The following is a 15,317-nucleotide window of genomic DNA, read 5'->3' as shown; positions in this document are numbered from 1 at the left end:
CAGTCAGAGACATATCACCAGTCATGGGTTACTAGACCCCCTTCATTCCCCAGAATGAGGCGGCACACGCTGAGCTAACAGCTGCTATCTCACAGCACATTCTTCACATCCCACATCTCCGCTCATCTGCGCGGCACGGCGCGAAGAGCAGAAAGTCCTCGCGTTTTTATAGTGCTCGATCACGTGACAGCACCTTGTCGCGCATGGTCAGTTTCAGAGCTGAAGTCTGCGCTTGCCTGGCGCACGCGCCTGAGCCGAGATGTCATTGCGCACGCGTACCGCGCACCTGGAAAGTCCAGGGGCCTCCCTGTTGCATTTGCCGGGGCTACGGCGCATTATTTGTGTTCTGCTCCGTTAACCCCTTGTGGACGGCAAAGAACATGGACAACAACGAAGCGTTTCACGAGCAGCTACGGCTCCAGCAACTGTACGGAAATCGGGAAAATGAGGACGGACAGGACCCCTATACCTTCAAAGACCCCTCTGATGGCACAGAATATGAGTGGGACCTGGACAAGAAAGCCTGGTTCCCCAAGGTGAGGGCCAGGTGCTGGCATGCTGCAAAAACGGGTCTGTTGTTCTTCATAGTGCGGTAATGAAGGGGTGTAAATGTGTAATATAATGTGTACAGTGTATTATTATCCTGTAGGGGGCGCTGTCATTATCTTTATGGTGCTGGCGATGTGCTCCATGTTTATCATCGGTGAACATGCCATGGCCACGGTCAATCTTCAGAAGATGAAACTGCACTCTGATGGCAACCGAGTGGCGTCTGATTATTATTTTTTTTTTGTCACGTTCAGATAAGAGGCTGAGATGGAGATTGGACGTGTTTGTGCAGTTTTTCTTGGTCCATGAAAAGTCCCAGACCCCATTCAGTATCCTAGGTACCAGTGCTATCCATGAAAAGTGCTCGTACGGGTAAAATGGCTGTGTGAATGAGCGCCGAGGGTCCAGAACGTGCACACGACGTCTCAGGCACCTCGATAAACGTTAAAAATGATGATCGTGTACACTGCACGGTGAAAACCAATTGGGTGCACACGTTGTGTGTTTTGTGACGTCTTTTAACCGCTTCATGCTTGAAAGCCATGAAGCTGCAAAAAGATCTGACCTGACCGTTCTTCAGGCGCCGCCATTGGAAGTTTCCACTGTTATATGTCAAGGGTTAGAAAAAAGACATTGCAGCCGAGCCGCCGCGCGGACGACAAAAAAAGATGATGCTTCATAAAAAAATATCAATATTCCTGAAGCGTCTTTCTATAGCAAAAATATGTGAGTACACCGGCACCTAAGAGACGTCGTGAGCGCATACCCTCAAGGCAACATAGGAACACTTGTCTTCATAACACTGCTTCAGGCGCCAGTGACGGCGGCGCTCGTCCATTATCATATGCACATGCCCAGTATACAGCCCCCTGTACAAGCCATGCCCAGTATACAGCCCCCTATACGAGCCATGCCCAGTATACAGCTCCCTATACAAGCCATGCCCATCATACAGCCCCCTGTACAAGCCATGCCCAGCATACAGCCCCCTATACAAGCCATGCCCAGCATACAGCCCCTTATACGAGCCGTGCCCAGCATACAGCCCCCTATACAAGCCATGGCAGGCATACAGCCCCCTATACAAGCCATGCCCAGCATACAGCCCCCTATACAAGCCATGTCCAGCATACAGTACCCTATACAAGCCATGCCCAGCACACAGCCCCCTATACAAGCCATGCCCAGCATACAGCCCCCTATACAAGCCATGCCCAGCATACAGCCCCCTATACAAGCCATGCCCAGCATACAGCCCCCTATACAAGCCATGCCCAGCATACAGCCCCCTATACAAGCCATGCCCAGCATACAGCCCCCTATACAAGCCATGCCCAGCATACAGCCCCTATACAAACCATGCCCAGCATACAGCCCCTTATACAAGCCATGCCCAGCATACAGCCCCTTATACAAGCCATGCCCAGCATACAGCCCCTTATACAAGCCATGCCCAGCATACAGCCCCTTATACAAGCCATGCCCAGCATACAGCCCCCTATACAAGCCATGCCCAGCATACAGCCCCCTATACAAGCCATGCCCAGCATACAGCCCCTATACAAACCATGCCCAGCATACAGCCCCTTATACAAGCCATGCCCAGCATACAGCCCCTTATACATGCCATGCCCAGCATACAGCCCCCTATACAAGCCATGCCCAGCATACAGCCCCCTATACGAGCCGTGCCCAGCATACAGCCCCCCTATACGAGCCGTGCCCAGCATACAGCCCCCTATACGAGCCGTGCCCAGCATACAGCCCCCTATATGAGCCGTGCCCAGCATACAGCCCCCTGTATGAGCCGTGCCCAGTATCCAGCCCCCTGTATGAGCCATGCCCAGCATCCAGCCCCCTATACGAGCCATGCCCAGTAGGGTTGAGGGACTTTTACTTTTTTGGGGTCGAGTCGGGTTTTGCGAAACCCGACTTTGTCAAAAGTCGAGTCGAGTGAAGTCGGCCGATTATCGCGAAAAGTCGGGGATTGACCGAAACATGAAACCCAATGCAAGTCAATGGGGAAGCATAGTCGGCAGTGAGTGGAGGCCAGGAAAACACCTACAGTGCCCATTTTAATGGCAAAAACATTCATTCTTGTTACTGAAGCTTGTCAATATTAATTTACTTTATAATAATAGTTAGGCATTGGAAATTGGGGGTCATTTGGCTAAAGTTGTGGGGGGTAGGGCTGGTTAAAGTTTTTAGTGGGCCCAGGAAACGTGGACTACGTCACGGCGGTGGAGCAGGGAGAGGTAAGTATTTCAACGTTGCAAGTGCTGTGATCCTGAGCAAGCAGGGGGGGCCCACTCGTTCGCATTGGCACTGGCACAGGGCCCCTCACAGTACGGCGGTGTGTTTGCACGGCGGGGGTGCCTCCCACCAGCAGCGACACTTTTGCGTGCTATGAGGGGCCCTGTGCCAGTGACGTCGCCAACGAGTATGCCCCCCCACCTGATGAAGGAACCTGCACTTTCACCTGCACCTTCCTCTTTGTCCCCGTGTAAGGTGGTATAGTAAGCGGGAAGGGGAACCTTACTTTCAGCAGGGTCAGATTCTGGCTGTGTAGAGTGCAAGGGGAATGTAGTGGTCTGGGTCAATGTACCAGCGGACTCATCTAGCAGTGGCTGGGCAATGGGCAGGATGAGGAGGAAACAGAGATCTAGGCCCAAATGAAAAAGTGGTCTAAATGCACTTCAAAATTGGTAACAGGACTAACCAGGCGGCATTGCTTTGTTCAGTGGAGGAGAACTGTAATGAGAGGCTGACACAGTGAGTAGGGCCAAATAAGTAACTAGGCTAAATGCAGTTCTAAATTGGTAACAGTAGGAAACAGGCAGCACTGCTTTGTTCAGTGGAGGAGAACACCAAGCAGCGGCAGACACCGTTACTAGGCCCCAACCAAACTAGTAGGCCAACTGCAGTGTTACATTAACAACTACCTAATGAGAGCCTGAAGGTTGAAGCTCAAGAAAAACAAACAGGAGGAAACCCAGGAGCGGCAGACACCGTTAGAAGGCCCCAACCAAACTAGTAGGCCTGATGCAGTGTTATCTAAACAACTACCGTATTTTTCGGAAGTAAGACACACCGGACCATAAGGGGCACCCCAAATTTGGGGTGAAAATTGCAGAAAAAAAGATTTTTTATAAGATGGGGGTCCGTCTTATTGTCCGAATTTACAGTATCTTACCTGAGGGCTGGCGGTGGCAGAGCAGGGTCACAGGAGGCATGGTGTCGGCAGAGGTGGGGTGATGCGGTACGGCGTGCACCTGAGCAGGGTCCCTTCCTGCTTAGGTGGGTGAAGCCACGGCCTGGTGTCCATGGGAGGGTTGCAGCAGTGGTTACCGGCAGAGGTGCTGGGATGAGGAGGTGCTGGGATGAGGAGGTGCTGGGATGAGGAGGTGCTGGGATGAGGAGGCGCAGTGAGAGGTATGGTGTCAGAGGGGTCCCTTTCCCGGTGAGGTGATGCAGCAGCCCGGTAAGCAGCAGAGCTGGGTGAATCCTGTTGTTAGCGGTGGTAGCGGCCATCTTCCCGAGGCCGCGCGTGCGCAGATGAAGCGCTCTGCTTCCCGGGGCTTCAGGAAAATGGCCGCGCGTGCGCAGATGGAGATCGCGGCGGCCATTTTCCTGAAGCCAAGAACTTCAGGAAAATGGCCGCCGCGATCCCCATCTGCGCACCCGCGGCCGTTTTTCTGAAGCCCCGGGAAGCAGAGCGCTCCATCTGCGCACGCGCGGCCTCTGGAAGATGGCCGCCACCACCGATAACAACAGGATTCACCCGGCTCTGCTGCTTACCGGGCTGCTGCATCACCTCACAGGGGAAAGGGACCCCGCTCACTGCGCCTCCTCATCCTCGCACGTCTGCCGCCACACCTCTGCCACCGCACCTCTGCCGCCACGGTAAGCCTGCATTGCGACTATTAGACGCACCCCCCATTTTCCCCCCTTTTTTGGGGGGGAAAAAGTGCGTCTTGTAGTCCGAAAAATACGGTACATAATGAGAGCCTGAAGGTTGAAGCTCAGACAAGGAAACCTGGAGAAAACCAAGGAGCGGCAGACACCGTTACTAGGCCCCAACCAAAGTAGTAGGGCAAATGCAGTGTTACATTAAAAACTAATGAGAGCCTGAAGGTTGAAGCTCAGACAAGGAAACCTGGAGAACACCAAGGAGCGGCAGACACCGTTACTAGGCCCCAACCAAAGTAGTAGGGCAACTGCTGTCTTATATAAACAACTACTTAATGAGAGCCTGAAGGTTGAAGCTCAGACAAGGAAACCTGGAGGAGGAGAACACCAAGGAGGAGGAGAACACCAAGGAGCGGCAGACACCGTTACTAGGCCCCAACCAAAGTAGTAGGGCAACAGCAGTGTTACATTAAAAACTGCTTAATGAGAGCCTGAAGGTTGAAGCTCAGACAAGGAAACCTGGAGGAGAACACCAAGGAGCGGCAGACACCGTTACTAGGCCCCAACCAAAGTAGTAGGGCAACTGCTGTCTTATATAAACAACTACTTAATGAGAGCCTGAAGGTTGAAGCTCAGACAAGGAAACCTGGAGGAGAACACCAAGGAGCGGCAGACACCGTTACTAGGCCCCAACCAAAGTAGTAGGGCAACTGCAGTGTTACATTAAAAACTACTTAATGAGAGCCTGAAGGTTGAAGCTCAGCTTTTTCAGTGGAGGACCGCGTGATTGAGTGGCGCAGACAGACAAAGGTAGTATGTGTTAACTCAAAAAGTTGGCTCTATGCAGTTTTAAATTGGTTACAGGGGTACACAGGCAACATTGGTGTGGTCAACGGAGGACAATTGGAAGGAGGGACCGCAGACAGACTTCCTAGGCCTAAAATAATAAAATAGGCTCTATGCAGCTTCCATTATGTGGCAGGGGTACACAGGCAGCATTGGTGTGGTCAGCGGAGGACAATTGGAAGGAGGGACCGCAGACAGACTTCCTAGGCCTAAAATAATAAAATAGGCTCTATGCAGCTTAAATTTGGCTACAGGGGTACACAGGCAGCATTGGTGTGGTCAGCGGAGGACAATTGGAAGGAGGGACCGCAGACAGACTTCCTAGGCCTAAAATAATAAAATAGGCTATATGCAGCTTCCATTATGTGGCAGGGGTACACAGGCAGCATTGGTGTGGTCAGCGGAGGACAATTGGAAGGAGTGTCTGACACAGTAAGTACTCCCAAAAACTAAATTGATGTTAATGTATCCCAAAAAATAATAAAACCAAAAAAAAAAAAAAGGTGGCATACTTAGGTACAGGGGTGTGCTCCTATGCTGACTTTCAGACATTGTAATGTTGCGCAAAGTATTTACTGGTGTAAATGTAGGACAGGGCCCCTGACTATTTTAACTAGCATCATACATGTCAACAAATTGTTATTGTCTGTGCCAGCCATTGAAGGATTTCAGCGCATAGACTAAACAGTGGTGGAGCAGCGACAGATAATTTTGCAAGTGGTAGAGCACTGTTTGACCTGGGGGGGGACACTCTCTCCTGGCCGGCGGTACAAGCCCAGGGCCCCTCATGTTACAACGGTGTGTCTGACGTTGGGTTCGCGCCACCACCGCCAGAGACACTTCATTGTACTATGAGGGACCCAGTGCCAGTGCCGTCGACCAAAAGTGGGCACACCCACCTCTTCAGAAAAACGGCACTCTGACCGGTGCTTGCGCCAAGTGGCGAGACCACGGCCCCGTGAGGGGAGTTAGGCCATTTTGGGAGGTGTAAACATGTCGGATGCAGGACAAACAGCAGCTGCAAATTAAGAGATTGGAACAGTCAGTAACACCAGTCCCAAAGCAAGACCTTTTTACAGGAAAGCTAGGTGTCAGCCGGGAAAGGTGGGGCAAAATAATTTGAAATCCATGAGTGGTTCATTTTAATGAAGGTTAGATCATCAACAGTTTGGGTAGCCAGACGAGTCCTTTTTTCGGTCAGTATTGAACCAGCAGCACTGAATACTCTTTCTGATAGCACACTAGCTGCTGGGCAAGCAAGCTCCTGCAATGCATATTCGGCCAATTCAGGCCAGGTGTCTATTTTGCATGCCCAGTAATCAAAGGGGAATGACGGTTGAGGGAGAGCATCGGTAATGGAGGAAAAATAGTTAGTAACCATACTGGACAAATGTTGTCTCCTGTCACTTTGAATTGATGCTGCTGTACCTGTCGTGTCTGCGGTCATAGCGAAATCACTCCACAACCTGGTCAGAAAACCCCTCTGTCCTACGCCACTTCTGATTTGTGCACCTCTAACACCTCTGCCCTGTTGCCCCCTGCAGCTCGTGTGAGAACCATCACCGGCGCTGTGTGCTGGGAATGCCTGAATCAAACGGTCTACAAGAGTAGCTTGTTTGGTTGCCAATATTTGTTCGAGGTTCTCATGTGGCATAATATTTAGCAATTTGCCTTTATAGCGAGGATCAAGGAGGCAGGCCAACCAGTAATCGTCATCGGTCATCATTTTTATAATGCGTGGATCCCTTTTGAGGATACGCAAGGCATAATCCGCCATGTGGGCCAATGTTCCAGTTGTCAAGTCAGTGCATATGCTGGGTTGAGGAGCACTTTTGGGCAAATCAACGTCACTTGTCTCCCTCAAAAAACCTGAACCCGGCCTTGCACCGCCAGCAGTTTCTATTGCCCCCTGAGAAGCTTCCTCATCCAAAAAATACTCATCTCCATCATCCTCCTCGTCCTCCTCCTCTTCGCCCGCCACCTCGTCCTGTAGACTTCCCTGAGCAGACAATGGCTGACTGTCATCAAGGCTTCCCTCGTCCTTGGCTGCAGACGCCTGCTCCTTTATGTGCGTCAAACTTTGCATCAGCAGACGCATTAGGGGGATGCTCATGCTTATTACGGCGTTGTCTGCACTAACCAGCCGTGTGCATTCCTCAAAACACTGAAGGACTTGACACAGGTCTTGGAGCTTCGACCACTGCACAGCTGACAACTCCATGTCTGCCATCCAACTGCCTGCCCGTGTATGTGTATCCTCCCACAAATACATAACAGCATTCCTCTGTTCGCACAGTCTATGAAGCATGTGCAGTGTGGAGTTCCACCTTGTTGGAATGTCGATGATTAGGCGATGCTGGGGAAGGTTCAAAGACCGCTGATGGTTCTGCATACGGCTGGAGTGTACGGGCGAACGGCGGATGTGAGAGCAAAGTCTGCGCACTTTCAGCAGCAGGTCGGGTAACCCCGGATAACTTTTCAGGAAGCACTGCACCACCAGGTTTAAGGTGTGAGCCAGGCAAGGAATGTGTTTCAGTTGTGAAAGGGCTATGGCAGCCATAAAATTCCTTCCGTTATCACTCACTACCTTGCCTGCCTCAAGATGTACAGTGCCCAGCCATGACTGAGTTTCTTGCTGCAAGAACTCGGACAGAACTTCCGCGGTATGTCTGTTGTCGCCCAAACACTTCATTGCCTATACAGCCTGCTGACGCTTGCCACTAGCTGTTCCATAATTGGACACCTCGTGTGCAACAGTGGCAGCTGCGGATGGAGTGGTCGTGCGACTGCGCTCTGTGGACGAGCTCTCGCTTCTGCTGGAGGACGAGGAGGAGGAGGGGTGATTAACGCCTACAGCCAACTGTTTCCTAGACCGTGGGCTAGGCAGAACTGTCCCAAGATTACTGTCCCCTGTGGACCCTGCATCCACCACATTAACCCAGTGTGCCGTGATGGAGACGTAACGCCCCTGGCCATGCCTACTAGTCCATGCATCTGTTGTCAGGTGCACCTTTCTACTCACCGATTGCCTGAGCGCATGGACAATGCGGTCTTTTACATGCTGGTGGAGGGCTGGGATGGCTTTTCTCGAAAAGAAGTGTCGACTGGGTAGCTCGTAGCGTGGTGCAGCGTAGTCCATCAGGGCTTTGAAAGCTTCGCTTTCAACTAAGCGGTAGGGCATCATCTCTAACGAGATTAGTCTAGCAATGTGGGCGTTCAAACCCTGTGTACGCGGATGCGAGGATGAGTACTTCCTTTTCCTAACGAGAGACTCATGTAGGGTGAGCTGCACTGGAGAGCTGCATAGGGTGGAACTAGCGGGGGTGCCGGTGGACATGGGTGACTGAGAGAGGGTTGGTGATGGTATTCTTGCTGTTGCCCTACATACAGTTTTTCCTACCACGAACCTGGTGATTCCCTGACTGCTTTGGCCTTGCGACGAAACCGCCACATTACCTGCAGGTGGTGTGGTAAACGGTGGGCTTCAAGTGAGGGAAGGGATGTCGCCTTGCTGACTAGCTTCATTGTGAGAGGGTGCTACAACATTAAGGGACGTTTGGTAGTTTGTCCAGGCTTGCAAGTGCATGGTGGTTAAATGTCTACGCATGCAACTTGTATTTAGATTTTTAACATTCTGACCTCTGCTGAAGGTCCTTGAGCATTTCTTACAGATGACTTTGCACTGATCATTGGGATCTTGGTTAAAAAAATTCCAGACTGCACTCTCCTACTATCAGATACCTTTTCAGGCATTGCACACTGAGCTACTTTAACCGGATGGCCACACTGTCCTACAACTGGTTTTGGTTTTGCCACACGTTTTTGCCCAGATACGGGCCTGCCAGATGGAACCTGTTGCGATGTTGATGCCTGCTGCGGCTCCTCCTCCGCTTCAGAGCTACTGCCGCCTGCACCCTGTACCCCCAATGGCTGCCAATCGGGGTCAACAGCTGGGTCATCTATGACCTCCTCTTCTATGTACTGTGCACCTTCCTCTGGGTCACCGTGTAAGCCGGTGCTATAGCGTTCGTGACGGGGCTCCATAGTCTCATCGGGGTCAGATTCTGGATCAGTACACTGCGAGAGCAATGTTCTGATCTGAGTCAAAGGAACAGCATAATAATCTGGCTGTGGCTGTGCATCTGTGCACTCCATGTCCGATTCATCTTGCAATGGGCATGGCCTGTTAACAATTTCCCTTTCTAACCCAGGCACGGTATGTGTAAAGAGCTCCATGGAGTAACCTGTTGTGTCGCCTGACGCATCCTTCACTGTTGTTCTGGGTGAAGGACACAAGGAAGCGACTTGTTCCTGACCAGGAGCATCCACTGACAACGCACTGCTCTGACATTTGGCACTTTCCGAGGAGGAGGCGAAAGAGCTAGAGGCAGAGTCAGCAATGAAAGCCAATACTTATTCCTCCTGCTCCGGCTTCAAAAGCGGTTTTCCTACTCCCAGAAAAGGGAGCCTTCGAGGCCTTGTGTAGCCAGACGATGACGCTGGCTCAACAACTCGAGACTTAGGGGCTATATTGCTTTTCCCACGACCACCTGATGCTCAACGACCACCACCACTAACATGATTACCAGCTGGCAATGAACGCCCACGGCCACGACCTCTTCCACCAGACTTCCTCATTATTGGAAAAACGTAATCAAACTAACAACCGTTATGTGGTCCTGTAAAACCAGGTAGAAGGTGTACGTGAACTTGTTGTGAATTTAAGTCTCCTTTTTTATGTGTGGGAGAATGCAGGAAAAAATCAGGCCCACTGTATTACACAACAACACAGTTTGATTGACAGAAAGAGGCTGGCAGATATGGCACTAACAGGACTGACGCAGATGCACACACTGGCAATAGAAATGTCCCTCTTTTTTTTTGATATGGGAGACAAGGGATTTAATCAGGCCCACTATATCACGGTATAGTTCCTGTGGCAAAAAATGACTGACAGATACCACAGACAGCACTCGCACAGATGCACAGATTTGGCAAGATTATTCTCCCTTTTATTTTAATTTTTTTTTTGGATATGGGAGACAAGTGATTTATTCAGGCCCACTGATATACTGTAGGTTTTCTGTGGCAGAAAAACAAAGGCAGATGCCACACACAGGACTGGCACTGATGCAGATTTGCCAATCTTAATCTCCCACTTTTTTTTTTTGTTCTGTGAGAATTGTGAAGAAATCAGGCCCACTGTTATACAGTAGGTTTTCTGTGGCAGAAAATGAAAGACAGATGCCACAGACAGGACTGGCACTGATGCAGATTTGCCAATTTTAATCTGCCCCTTTTTTTTTTTTTCCAGGGAGACTAGTGAATAAATCTGGGCCACTGTATTAGAGTATATTTTCTGTGGCAGAAAGTGGCTTGAAGAGATATAACAAAAAAAAAAAAATCAGTAATCTCAGAAAAGTATGGCAGGCAGCAATAAAAAGGACTGCTGCACACAAAAGTCAAAAGTGTGGTCAAACAAACAAGATAGCTGTGCAGAAACGAAGGAGCAACAGGATTTGTGCTTTGAAAAAAGCAGTTGGTTTGTACAGCGGCGTACACACAGCAACACAGCTATCAGGGAGCCTTATAACCTACAGAGCTGTTGCACAGAAATCTAGCCTCCACTGTCCCTGCAAAGAAAAGGTGGTGTTGGACAGTGGAAATCGCTACAGCACAAGCGGTTTTGGGGTTAATTTACCCTGCCTATCACTATCCCTGCTTCTGACGAAGCGGCAGCATCCTCTCCCTACGCTCAGATCAGCAGCAGTAAGTGGGCGGTCGGCGGGAACGCCCCTTTATAGCCCCTGTGACGCCGCAGAAAGCAAGCCAATCACTGCCATGCCCTTCTCTAAGATGGTGGGGACCAGGACCTATGTCATCACGCTGCCCACACTCTGCGTCCACCTTCATTGGCTGAGAAATGGCGCTTTAAGCGTCATAGAAAACGCGACTTTGGCGCGAAGATCGTGTACCGCATGGCCGATCCCACAGTGGGATCGGATCGGGTTTCATGAAACCCACCTTTGCCAAAAGTCGGCGACTTTTGAAAATGACCGATCCGTTTCGCTCGACCCTAATGCCCAGTATCCAGCCCCCTATACGAGCCATGCCCAGTATCCAGCCCCCTATACGAGCCATGCCCAGTATCCAGCCCCCTATACGAGCCATGCCCAGTATCCAGCCCCCTATACGAGCCATGCCCAGTATCCAGTCCACTATACGAGCCATGCCCAGTATCCAGCCCACTATACGAGCCATGCCCAGTATCCAGCCCACTATACGAGCCATGCCCAGTATCCAGCCCCCTATACGAGCCAGGCCCAGTATACAGCCCCCTATAGAAGCCAGGCCTATTAAAGGGAACCTGTCACCCCCAAAATCGAAGATGAGCTAAGCCCACCAGCATCCTCCAGCTGTGGATTTTTACATGTACAGCACATTCTTTATTCTTCCTGGATATTAGGCGCCAGTACAAGTTTCTGTGTGGCGGACGAGTACATCCCATTTCTTGGCAGGCGGCTGAACTGGTAGTGGTGTTCCTCGCCTCTGCCCTTGTGATCGCCATTTCCAGCAATGAAGTATTTGGCTCCGGTTCTCTGCTGGTCTTATCCCCAGTGTTACATTTCTGGCTCTACAGATCCTCCATGCACAACAGCCCGGAATTGGATGAGCGCTACGGTGTATTGCAGTCTTTGTGACAGCTGTGCGCCTCCATCATTTCCCCTGGTCATGATTACACATCTTGTCGGACCCCTTATATGCCCTGCTACAGCAGACAGCTGCTTATATTGCTGCTGTGCCCGTGTGTGGGGACCCTGGGCAGGACCCGGCGTGCTGCATGGCCGCTCCCTGACCTGCAGAAGCTGTTCTATTAGGTGTGACCCAGGCTGGATGGATTCGTCAGAATTGGCCAGTAGTCTGTGTCTATGGGTGGCATCAATCACCCAGATGTGACTGGTCTTGCTGGTTAGTCTGTGTTCTCGTAGGTTTGGCTTGAGTACCAGAAATGCTCCTTAGGGCTCATTTCCACTGGCGAGGAAAACGGACGAGTGCAATCCGATAAAAAATCGGATTGCACTCGGACCAATGTTATTCAATAGGTGTCTTTTCATTTGCGTTTTTTTTTCTCAGCCGAAATCGGACTGAGAAGAAAATCGCAGCATGCTGCGATTTGCTGCGAGTCTCGGACGAGACTCGCCAATGCAAGTCAATGGGTGCGAGAAAAAAATCGCACAGCACTCGCACCATGCGAGTTCTGTCCGATTTTTACGCACCGGTGTCCTTTGAAAAGCCTGCAATTCAGCGCGGTGTACAGTAAAATCACACTGACAGGTTAGAATAGAGTAGATATATACACATAGAATAGGTATATATACATATATATATGTCAGTGAGACACCTATATATGTATATTTAATGCAGCGCTAGATAGCATTAAAGCCGCTAATTCAATTGCCGGCTTTTCATTTCTCCTTCCCAAACCCGACATGATATGAGACATGGTTTACATACAGTAAACCATCTCATATCCCCCTCTTTTTTGCATATTCCACACTACTAATGTTAGTAGTGTGTATGTGCAAAATTTCGGCGCTGTAGCTATTAAATTTAAGGGTTAAATTGCGGAAAAAATTGGCGTGGGCTCCCGCGCAATTTTCTCCGCCAGAGTAGTAAAGCCAGTGACTGAGGGCAGATATTAATAGCCAGGAGAGGGTCCATGGTTATTGGCCCCCCCTGGCTACAAACATCTGCCCCCAGCCACCCCAGAAAAGGCACATCTGGAAGATGCGCCTATTCTGGCACTTGGCCACTCTCTTCCCACTCCCGTGTAGCGGTGGGATATGGGGTAATGAAGGGTTAATGCCACCTTGCTATTGTAAGGTGACATTAAGCCAGATTAATACTGGAGAGGCGTCAATTATGACACCTATCCATTATTAATCCAATTGTATGAAAGGGTTAAAAAAAAACACACACATTATTAATAAGTATTTTAATGAAATAAACACACAGGTTGTTTTAATATTTTATTGCTCTCTCAATCTATGTGATGACCCTCGCTTGGAAAAATAATAAACCCACAATATACATACCCTCTCTGATGAACTGTCACGTCTCACGAGGTAATCCATCTGAAGGGGTTAAAATATTTTACAAGCAGGAGCCCTGCTAATGCAGCTGTGCTCGTGCTTGTAAGCCCCGGGGAATGAATGTAATGTAGGTCAATGACCTATAGTTACCTTCAGTCGCGGAGATGCGCACCCTGGTGGATGTCCTCATGAACAGCAGCCTGGGAACTTTTTCCCACGCTCGAGGTCATATGAGGACATCCACCAGGGGGCGCATCACCGCAACTGAAGGTAACTGTAGGTCATTGACCTACATTTCCTACATTCCCCGGGGCTTACAGGCACGAGCACAGCTGCATTAGCAGGGCTCCTGCTTGTAAAATATTTTAACCCCTTCAGATGGATTACCTCGTGGGGCGTGACAGGTCATCTGAAGGTATGTATATTGTTGTTTTTTTATTTTTCCAAGCGAGGGTCATCACATGGATTGAGAGAGCAATAAAATATTAAAACAACCTGTGTGTTTATTTCATTAAAATACTTTTTAATCGTGTGTGTGTGTTTTTTTAACCCTTTCATACAATTGGATTAATAATGGATAGGTGTCATAATTGACGCCTGTCCATTATTAATCTGGCTTAATGTCACCTTACAATAGCAAGGTGGCATTAACCCTTCATTACCCCATATCCCACCGCTACACGGGAGTGGGAAGAGAGTGGCCAAGTGCCAGAATAGGCGCATCTTCCAGATGTGCCTTTTCTGGGGTGGCTGGGGGCAGATGTTTGTAGCCACGGGGGGGCCAATAACCGTGGACCCTCTCCTGGCTATTAATATCTGCCCTCAGTCACTGGCTTTACTACTCTGGCGGAGAAAATTGCGCGGGAGCCCACGCCAATTTTTTCCGCGATTTAACCCTTAAATTTAATAGCTACAGCGCCGAAACTTTGCACATACACACTACTAACATTAGTAGTGTGGAATATGCAAAAAAAGGGGTATGAGATGGTTTACTGTATGTAAACCATGTCTCATATCATGTCGGGTTTGGGAAGGAGAAATGAAAAGCCGGCAATTGAATTACCGGCTTTAATGCTCTCTTGCGCTGCATTAAATATAAATATACATATATAGGTGTCTTACTGACATATATACACTCACCGGCCACTTTATTAGGTACACCATGCTAGTAACGGGTTGGACCCCTTTTGCCTTCAGAACTGCCTCAATTCTTCGTGGCATAGATTCAACAAGGTGCTGGAAGCATTCCTCAGAGATTTTGGTCCATATTGACATGATGGCATCACACAGTTGCCGCAGATTTGTCGGCTGCACATCCCAAAGATGCTCCATACAAGGCAGGATGGATCAATGCTTTCATGTTGTTTACGCCAAATTCTGACCCTACCATCCGAATGTCGCAGCAGAAATCGAGACTCATCAGACCAAGCAACGTTTTTCCAATCTTCTACTGTCCAATTTCGATGAGCTTGTACAAATTGTAGCCTCAGTTTCCTGTTCTTAGCTGAAAGGAGTGGTACCCGGTGTGGTCTTCTGCTGCTGTAGCCCATCTGCCTCAAAGTTCGACTCACTGTGCGTTCAGAGATGCTCTTAGGCCTACCTTGGTTGTAACGGGTGGCGATTTGAGTCACTGTTGCCTTTCTATCAGCTCGAACCAGTCTGCCCATTCTCCTCTGACCTCTGACCTCAACAAGGCATTTCCGCCCACAGAACTGCCGCTCACTGGATTTTTTTTCTTTTTCGGACCATTCTCTGTAAACCCTAGAGATGGTTGTGCGTGAAAATCCCAGTAGATCAGCAGTTTCTGAAATACTCAGACCAGCCCTTCTGGCACCAACAACCATGCCACGTTCAAAGGCACTCAAATCACCTTTCTTCCCCATACTGATGCTCGGTTTGAACTGCAGGAGATTGTCTTGA

General features: G+C 49.7%; 1 protein-coding gene across 1 annotated transcript in view; it reads left to right on the top strand.

Moving 5' to 3' along the window:
- Positions 1–246: 246 nt before the first annotated feature.
- The window catches only part of HTATSF1 (HIV-1 Tat specific factor 1), a 37,937-nt gene continuing 22,866 nt past the window's right edge, over positions 247–15,317 (top strand). The window contains exon 1 of the mRNA XM_077285284.1: positions 247–536. Coding sequence (XP_077141399.1) covers positions 381–536 — 156 coding nt within the window. The 5' untranslated portion in view covers positions 247–380. The remainder of the gene's footprint in view (positions 537–15,317) is intronic.

This window comes from Ranitomeya variabilis, chromosome 2 (assembly GCF_051348905.1).
Source record: "Ranitomeya variabilis isolate aRanVar5 chromosome 2, aRanVar5.hap1, whole genome shotgun sequence".
NCBI lineage: Eukaryota > Metazoa > Chordata > Amphibia > Anura > Dendrobatidae > Ranitomeya > Ranitomeya variabilis.
The sequence above is the reverse complement of the archived record's forward strand: the minus strand, read 5'-3'. Positions and strand labels throughout refer to the sequence as shown.